Source organism: Raphanus sativus, chromosome 7 (genome assembly GCF_000801105.2).
Source record: "Raphanus sativus cultivar WK10039 chromosome 7, ASM80110v3, whole genome shotgun sequence".
NCBI classification, from domain to species: Eukaryota; Viridiplantae; Streptophyta; class Magnoliopsida; order Brassicales; family Brassicaceae; genus Raphanus; species Raphanus sativus.
This window is the reverse complement of record NC_079517.1, coordinates 14,049,057-14,057,852: the sequence shown is the minus strand read 5'-3', so window position 1 is coordinate 14,057,852 and position 8,796 is coordinate 14,049,057. Positions and strand designations below refer to the sequence as shown.

General features: G+C 33.8%; 2 protein-coding genes across 2 annotated transcripts; both read left to right on the top strand.

Moving 5' to 3' along the window:
- The first annotated feature begins 283 nt into the window (after positions 1 to 283).
- On the top strand, positions 284 to 2,414 carry LOC130498036 (probable histone-arginine methyltransferase 1.3). The gene is made up of 10 exons (XM_056991370.1): positions 284 to 436; positions 526 to 573; positions 658 to 757; positions 846 to 989; positions 1,121 to 1,203; positions 1,334 to 1,551; positions 1,630 to 1,675; positions 1,773 to 1,856; positions 1,965 to 2,048; positions 2,403 to 2,414. The coding sequence occupies exons 1-10, from the start codon at positions 284 to 286 to the stop codon at positions 2,412 to 2,414; spliced, it is 972 nt and encodes a 323-aa protein (XP_056847350.1).
- On the top strand, positions 2,411 to 4,641 carry LOC130498035 (receptor-like kinase TMK2). Its single transcript, XM_056991369.1, has 5 exons — positions 2,411 to 3,656; positions 3,760 to 3,987; positions 4,070 to 4,183; positions 4,227 to 4,439; positions 4,559 to 4,641. Exons 1-5 carry the CDS (start codon positions 2,411 to 2,413, stop codon positions 4,639 to 4,641), a joined length of 1,884 nt encoding a protein of 627 aa, XP_056847349.1.
- The last annotated feature ends 4,155 nt before the right edge of the window (positions 4,642 to 8,796 follow it).

Below are 8,796 nucleotides of genomic sequence, written 5' to 3'. Positions count from 1 at the left end.
GAATTATTTGTGAGGTGAGTGCTAAACAAGGTAACTCGTGGTTTGGGGTTTTGCCATTAATGAATAAATATTTTTTAATTAAATAAATTTTCCCTCCTATTTTCTATTTTGAGCTACACTCTACTCTGCATCTCTCTCTCCCTCTGTTTCTCTTCGCATTGATTCCTCTCAGCAGATTGGTAAAGTGAAATTCAAAGTTTCTTATTCTGTTTCTCGACTTTGTTTCTTCGCTCGATCGACGATTAAAAACCCTCGATCAAACATATTGTGTTTGTTCCCTGAAATGGAGGCCAAAAATCTCGAGCAGCTAGAGTTCTCTCTAGATTCCGTCATTGATCTATCCTCCACTTCCCCTTCGTCGTCCTCCCCTGTGGAGCTCCGGTTTCAGCAATCGGACTCGACCCATTGTTTCACTTTTGATCTCGCTTCAGCTCAGGTGAACAATTAATTAATTTGAGCTTTGGAAGATTGAATTTTGGTGTAGAAAATTCATTTGCATTTGACCGTTTGTGTTTTGTTTCACAGTTATTCAAGTTCGGGACAGTCCAGTTCATATGTAATAACTCAGAGGAGGTACATAAAAGTTACTTACTTTTCTATCTTTACTCTTTTCTCCGCTCTCTTGTCAATAATGTGTATATTTTGGATTTGAAACAGAAAGCATTCTCCCAAGGAGTTAATATAAAGTTTGAAAGTGAGAAGGATAATAGCAAGGAGTCTTGTGAGGAGTGGAGAAAAGATGCTCCTGTTCATCAGGGTGGTGCGTCTTCTTGACTCTAAAGAAACCAAAATCTCTCTCTGTGCATACATAGTCCTTGACTGTCTTGTCATGCTTCCGTTTATAGGTGGATCATCATCCACAGTTTCAGCTAGTAAAAGCATGTTCGACGAGGCGTCCTCGGCCAAAATGGATTTCCATTACAATGGGCAGCAAAAATATATGCTACAAGGTTATGTCAGGACAGGTAAAAAAATTATGGCATTTATATGTATTTGGTTTCCTCTGAACTGTTTCACTTATGTTTGTGTTATAGAATGTAAATCTATCAAATATTATATTATGTATGCTTTGCACCGCTGTATGACACAGGATGGCTGTCTCTCTCTTTCATGTCTTCAGGTAACCGTTCTAATTTTGCTGGTCGTGTCGTGGTGGTCGATGTGGGTGCTGGGAGTGGCATTTTGTCAATGTTTGCTGCCCAGGTATTAAATTAAATATTCAGGCCTCTAATTACAGAACTAAGGTTTTGCTATGCTGAAACCAAATATAGATTAAGATGACTTGTTTGATGACTTTTGTGCATTTTTGCTTCTTTTTTTTTTAATGAATTAGGCTGGTGCCAAGCATGCTGTAGAAGCATCCGAAATGGCTGAATACGCACGTAAGCTGATTGCTGGAAATCCATTGTTCGCTGATCGGATCACAGTGATAATACGCCCTCCAAGGTCTATCAGCACCCTATTGGTCAACGAGAGAATGTTGGAATCATATGTTATTGCTAGAGATCGTTTTATGTCTCCAAATGCCAAAATGTTTCCCACTGTTGGAAGGTAAAGTCAACCTTTGAGAGGCTTTTCTTTATATCTGTTTTGTTATGTGTTGATTCTCATTTTGTTCTGTCACTGTAGGATTCACATGGCAGATGAACTTTTGTTTATCGAAAAGGCAAATAAGGTAACTGAATGTCAATATGTTCAAAGGGACTATATGTTGGATATTGCGCTCTGCAACACCATATATATTGCATGTTAAGTTCCTTCCTCTATTGCAGGCTTTGTTTCGGCAACAAGATAACTATTGTGGCGTTGATTTGACACCTCTCTTTGGGTCAGCACACCAAGGTTATTTTTCTCAGGTACATGTGTTTACAACACACCAGCAAATAGTAGTCTGTATTGTATTTGGTGTTATTCTCTAACTATCATAACCAAATATTGATGAGTCATATCTGTGGATTATACAGTCTGTGGTTGATGCATTTGATCCGAGGTTATTGGTAGCTCCCTCTATGTTTCGTAAAAGGAGCGGATCAGGTAGTCCACAACCTGTAATTGTATATTCGCTGTAATTATAGTTTTCCATACTAGTCTCCTCCCAAGGTTGTATGTAAACGTATTCTCTATGTTAATAAGATTCATCCTTAACATTCTATAGAGATCTCTATGTCTTCACTTTTAGATAACTATTATCATTAGTATTTGGCTCTGCATATAGTTGTTGCGTGACATCCAAGAAACATGTAATATATTTTATAGGTTGAGAAACACAGAGGAAACTGATATCGATTTTGTAGATCGAGAGATTCTATAAATAATGCCATCTTCTATCGCCTCAATCTCTTTGCTTTAGTTGGAAACTGTATAGGTTTGTAATCTGATATTGGACTATGTTTAATGTGCAGGATTTCGGATGAGGCGCTTGGTGTGTATTGCTGCATTGTTCGGCTCTATGGCTGTGGTAAAGGCCCGTTCGAGTCCGGGGAACAGCACCGATAGCAGAGTTGATGCTCTGCTTTCGATTATGGGAGATCTTGGCTACAACCACATTCTTGCTCAGAGTTGGAAAGGGAATGACCCTTGTGATATGTGGTGGGGGATAAACTGCTTGGACGGTCAAATCAGAGCTATCACACTCATGTTCATGAATTTGACGGGAACTATCTCGCCACGTTTTGCGGATCTCACATCATTATATGTGATTGATCTTTCTCGTAACCTGCTTACGGGTACCATCCCATTAGAGCTCACCAAGATGGAACTGCACAGCCTGGATCTTTCTTACAACCGCCTACACGGGAGAGTTCCACATTTCAAGACACTAGTTCCAAACACAAAAGGGAACCCAGCGATTGTGAGAGATGTTCCTTTATGGAGTGGTCAGCATAAACTCACTTGGATACTTTCCGGTGGGTTTGGGTTTGCGGGTCTTTGTTGTCTGATTGGAGCAGGGATCTGTTTCTTTCGGTCCTGGAAGAGGAAACGATCTGCTAGAGCTAGTCAGCCAGAGCAGAGCGAGATGGTGCCACAGCCTCAGCAGAACGTAGCATTGCCACCTTCTCAGCAGAACGAGATCTTGGAGTCTGAGAACAGTGTCTTTTCACTGGAAACTCTTCGGGAAGCTACACAAGACTTTAGCATTTCCATCGGGAAAGGGGGATCTGGATTTGTATATCAGGGAAAGCTGAAAGATGGAAGAGAGATTGCGGTTAAGAAGATGGTCGTTACTGCTGGTGGTACAGGCTGCAGTGTGTTTGACGCTGAGGTTAGAGTTTTATCCAGAGTTCGTCACAGAAACATTGTGAGCCTTCATGGGTACTGCATCCAAGGAGACGAGCGACTGTTAGTCTATGAGTTGATGGCACAAGGTTCGTTGAGTAAGCATCTCGAGAAGGGCTATGAAGCGCAAAAGTTAGATTGGAGTCGTCGACTGATTGTTGCATTGGACGTGGCTAGGGGGTTAGAGTATCTCCATACTCTAGCCAGTGAAAGTCAAATCTACATCCACCGAGACGTCAAATCGGCAAACATTCTTTTGGGAAAAGATCTACGAGCAAAGATTGCAGACTTCGGGTATGTCAGGGCTACAACAGAAGACAGAGAACCAATAAATACCGCATGTGTTGGAACTCTAGGTTACATGGCACCAGAATACTTCGGTATGTCTTTCTCATTTCCTCTGTAAATATCTATATCTGATTCAGCAAAATATATATTTGTTTTTTTATTTGTAACTAACAGGTAAAATGTTTGTAATTGCAGACGGGGGAATGCTTTCGAGGAAGGCAGATGTGTACAGCTTTGGAGTCATTTTGTTGGAGCTAATAACGGGTAAGAAAGCCTGCAACAAGGACGACTGCAACATGTCCCAAGACTTCATTGCCATGTGGTTCGAGAAGAAGAAAGAAGACTTCTGGAACTCTATTGATGTGGACATTGACACAGAGCATGAGACACATCAGAGTGTCAGGGAGGTAGCTGAACTAGCAGGTTCATGCTGCTCGACGGAAGCAGAGAAGAGACCAGAGATGTCCCAGATTGTCAGGTTTCTTTCATCTCTGATTGAAATCAGAGATAGAAGGAACCAGGCAAGCAGCAGCGGATCTTGATAGAAGGAATGTCAGCCTTCGTTACATTCCCGTCTCTTTCATGCAGACGATTAAGTCCTTCACTCCAGCTACTACAGGTTTGAGATGATCTTTCTCTTTTGTCTGTTTTTGGATCTCAAGGGGATCTGATTGTATATATGTTTGTGCAGTTGTGTGGAGGAAGTACTTCGACTGGCGTATTTGGGCGTCTCTTGTCAACCATTGTTGGAGGGATTCTTCTGACTTCTGTTACAGAGCTTAGTTTTAACATGTTTGGATTATGTGCTGCTCTGTCTGAGTGTTTAGCTACTAACCACCAAGACCATTCTTGCAAAAATCTCTTCTTCTTGACAGGTCAGTGCTCTTACTAGTGTCTCCTCATGAGTTTATATTTCTTTTGATCAATGACAGCGTCTTCATTGAAGCAACTTTACTTTTATTGCACTAGAGATAATCATGTGATGCCATCTTAGGATTAATTGAAAATGTGATTGATATATCTCTCTTTCCGGTTAAGAGTGAATCAGATGAGCTTTTTGACAAGTTAAACCGATGAATATTTGTCTGCTTTGAAGAAATATTTGATTGTTCTTTTCTTCTTTTATGTAGCATAAACAACAGTATACGGAAACGAAGAACACTGGTGATCCAGATCGCAATTGACCATCACTAGCCCGAAATGTTAGTTTAGTAACAAGTAGCTTTGTAACTTATAAAGAAACATTGTATGATATAAAGTAGAGAGTACAGAATCTTAACAATTACATGTATGATATAGAGAATAGAGAGTCTTAAAGTGCCTCAGCCCAAGATGGATTTATCTCAGTAGCTCCTGTGAAGATTGAGTAATCAAAGGAACAACTCTGTTACTAATGGGTTCTTAGCCCCCAAGATGGATTTTATCTCAGTATCTTCCTTCCTTCATCGGCAAAAGTTCACAATAGAGAGATAACGAATGTGATGTTAATCAACAAGGCAAATCGAAGCATAGCGCTTTGTCAATTCTAAACGACTGTTTACCTCAGCGGGCTTGTCTCCTTGTGATCTGTGAGCTTATTGGCTTCGAGATCGAGTCTCCTCCCATCATCATTTTCCGAGTGAGTCCCTCCGACCTCTGGATCATCATCTTGGCGCTGAGATTTGGTCTCTGTAGCTTCCTTCTCGGAAGAAACATCCAGGATGTTCGTTAAAGCTACACGACATCGTTTCTTGGGGTTCTTGTTCCACATTAGCTGGAACAAATGCTGGGATGGGACAAAGGGGTCAAAAAAATGCGGAAAGAACCTTCTCCATTTTTAATTAAAAATAAAATTATAAGTAAAATTAAAAATAAATAGAAATTATAGAGAAAAGACCATAAAACCTAAAGACTTAAATATTTTTTCTAACTTATGTCTTTACTATCCGACCTAGATCCAGACCCAAAACCCAATCCAGCTTTAATCCTAATCTTCTTCTTCTTCCTCCTCTTTTCTTCTCCATAAATATTTTTTCACCTTAAAATAAAATCAAAAAATTTCTTCAAACCATCCACCAAATTTTTCTTTCTTATCCCAAATCAATCAATCCGTAATCATATTTAATCAGTTATATCTTATCTATAATCAAATTTCATCTTTTACGTATGAGATTCAAGATAAAGAAGAACGCAGCGTATTACTGATACAACTAGTACAACTTCAACTAGTACAGATAGTACAACTCAAATTTCTATAACTAGTACAACTACCACGAATATAACTAATATAAATAAATTGAGTATAACCATTATAATTGATAAAACTAAAACATGTATAACTAGTACAACTAGTACAATTTTGCAATTAATATGTGATTTTTACTTTTTGTTTTCAGCGTATAAAGATATAGAAGAAAGAATGATGTAGAACCAATAAAACATACTAGATCTTGACCCGCGCTTTGAAGCGCGGAATATTTTACGATGAAAAATTTAACAAATATTTTGTTAACTTTTAAAGAGTGTGTATTTAAAATATTTTTGTATTTAAATCAGTGTTTTTAAATTCAACCCGATTGTGATTATACCGGTTAATCCGGAGATCTAACAATTCAATTTAGTTTTTTTAAATATTCATATTAAAAAGTCACTAAAACCCGAGACTAACCGATTGAACTGATGGATGACTGATATGTAATCTAATTTGATTGAAATTGTAATAGTTTCATAATTTGTAATCTTATAATCCAAATTTTAAAGTTTATTATTTTGTAATTTATGAAATTATGACGTTTCTACAAAATTTTAAAGAGAAAATGATGGATATAAAATAATTAAGATTAATTATTGTATTGTTTGGAAACATTGATAGTAGTATATAAAATATATTGTTTGCAAACATTGATAGTAGTATAAAGAAATAAGTATATTGTTTGGAAACATGAATAGTAGTATAAAGAAAGAACATTAGTGATTTAATGTAGGTTTAACTAAAATATAAAGGTGTATTTAATTTGAAAACTTACAAAATAAATGTTAGGTCCAACAGAATGTTTCTGTTTTAATAAGATAGATTCGTTTAATCTTCCCCCATCTGTATATATCAAAATACTAGAATAATATATTTTTAATAATATTTGATTGGATAATGAATTTTTACAAGTTGTACTAGTTATACTAGTTGAACTATTTTTGGAAAAAAACCATCTTCAACTTTTTGCTTTCGAAGCCAAATAAATTAAGAGAAACTTTCTGAGTACATACCAATTGGAATATTTGATTGTTTTTTATAAGAAATATCAAATTGGTTTTTTTCAATTTATGAAATGTCACAGTATACCAGTTATACCAGTAATACTCATCTTATATATAATAAAAAATTATATCAATTGGTTGCATCTCTAGGTTTTGGCGTTGTACTAATATTTTCACTTTAAAGCTTTGTAAAAATATGTTCGATGTTTGTTTATCATAATAATATGACTAATATAGTTAACAAACCCCCCAAAAAGTGTAATTTTTTCATCAGATACATTAGGATATTTGTTTGTTTATTTCATATGTAAAACATGATTTACTAGTTGTGTTAATTATAGTAACTACATATTATACATAAATGATAACATTTATGCACCTTTAAAATAATACTAAATAAAATAATAAGTAGTTGTACCAGTTTTTTAGTTATACCGGCTGTATATAGTTGTACTGGATTTTTAGTTGTTACCAGTTTGTGCATAGTTGTACATTAGCAGTGAAATCGAAAAAAGTAGTTATACCACGTAATAAATACAATTACATCAGTTGTAATCATTATTTATGTTTATATATCTTTGCCCGGTTACAATAAAATCATCAATTTTGTAAAAATACATTTTTGAGTGTTTTCCAAAAACTAAATGGAAAAACAAGTTAACAAACCTTAAAGTATAAGGTAGATCATGTAAACTTATGAAGTTGTGTAATAATTTTCTAATTTTTTTTCAAAAATTTAAATAAATTAAGAGAACTTATGAGCACATATACCAATTAGGATATTTGATTGTTTTTTTCTCACATGGAATACCAAATTGGTTTTGTTATTTTCTAAAATGTCAAAGTTGTACCAGTACTACTCGTCTATATGTCTAGTTTTAGGGGTTAAACCAATATTTTTTTTACATATAGGTTTGTAAAAATATGTTCGATGTTTGTTTATCATAACAATATGACAAATATAATTTACAACCCTTAAAAGTATAAGTATATAATGTAAAATTAAAAGTATAATTTAGTAATTTAACAACAATATGAAAATCTTAAATAATATAGATGAAATTGTTGTCATCATCTATTATGATATTTTTTTGTTTACTTTTTATGTAAAACATGATATATTAGTTGTGTCTAGTAGTTATATATTATACATAAATTATAAAATTTATACTAGATTTTGATCCGTGCTTTAAAAGTGCGGATATATTTTTAATTGAATTTGTAATTTTGATTAGAGAATAAATGATTTTAAAACTTTCTATTTGTGTTTCAAAAAAAAAAATCTATTATAATAATTGATTTTCAAGCGGTCTTTTCATATCCAACACAGACCTATGATTGAACCGATAAATCTATTGATATGTGTATAATTCAGTTTAATTTAATAAAAAGAATTGTAAGTATAATCTTAGAAAACTTGGTAAAAAAAACTAAAATTCTGCTATTAACCTAAGATCCGATATGAGATGACCCGCTGAAAACCAAAAAAAATAAATAATATTTTTTAAATGTTTATTAAATAATTCATACTTCTTAATATTATATAAAATTGAAAAAGTAACTATTTAGACTTTGATGAGATTTGTATTATGTCATTTGAAGAAAATAAAACAATGGTAATAGGAAACTTTATTATTGATATGAAATATTTATTTTCTTTTTTGTTACTATGATAAGTTTGTATTTTATTTATGTTTAGATCTAAAACTTAATTTTAAGATAAATTTTAAAACTGAACACTTAAAATTGGCATATCATTATTATGTAAAAAATGGTTATATAAATTTTTAATTTGTATGTATATATTCATATCCGATATTTAAATAATATTAGAGATGAAAATGATATTCAAATTAAATAAAAACTATATACTGCATAAAAATTAAAATTATTATCATTCAAAAAAAATATGGAAAGTATTAACTATCATAGCTATAAAGAATATTCTATTTTTAGTCTAAATTAAATGTTAATGGAAAAAAACTTGTAAATATATTG

Excerpts from the sequence above, each read along its gene's own strand:
- LOC130498035 (XM_056991369.1), top strand. The coding sequence starts at position 2,411 with ATGAGGCGCTTGGTGTGTATTGCTGCATTGTTCGGCTCTATGGCTGTG. Across the intron at positions 3,988-4,069 it reads GGAGGTAGCTGAACTAGCAG|AGATAGAAGGAACCAGGCAA; the intron begins GTTCATGCTGCT and ends GATTGAAATCAG. Across the intron at positions 4,440-4,558 it reads AAATCTCTTCTTCTTGACAG|GATTAATTGAAAATGTGATT; the intron begins GTCAGTGCTCTT and ends ATGCCATCTTAG.
- LOC130498036 (XM_056991370.1), top strand. The coding sequence starts at position 284 with ATGGAGGCCAAAAATCTCGAGCAGCTAGAGTTCTCTCTAGATTCCGTC. Across the intron at positions 1,552-1,629 it reads ATGTTTCCCACTGTTGGAAG|GATTCACATGGCAGATGAAC; the intron begins GTAAAGTCAACC and ends CTGTCACTGTAG. Across the intron at positions 1,857-1,964 it reads ACCAAGGTTATTTTTCTCAG|TCTGTGGTTGATGCATTTGA; the intron begins GTACATGTGTTT and ends TGGATTATACAG.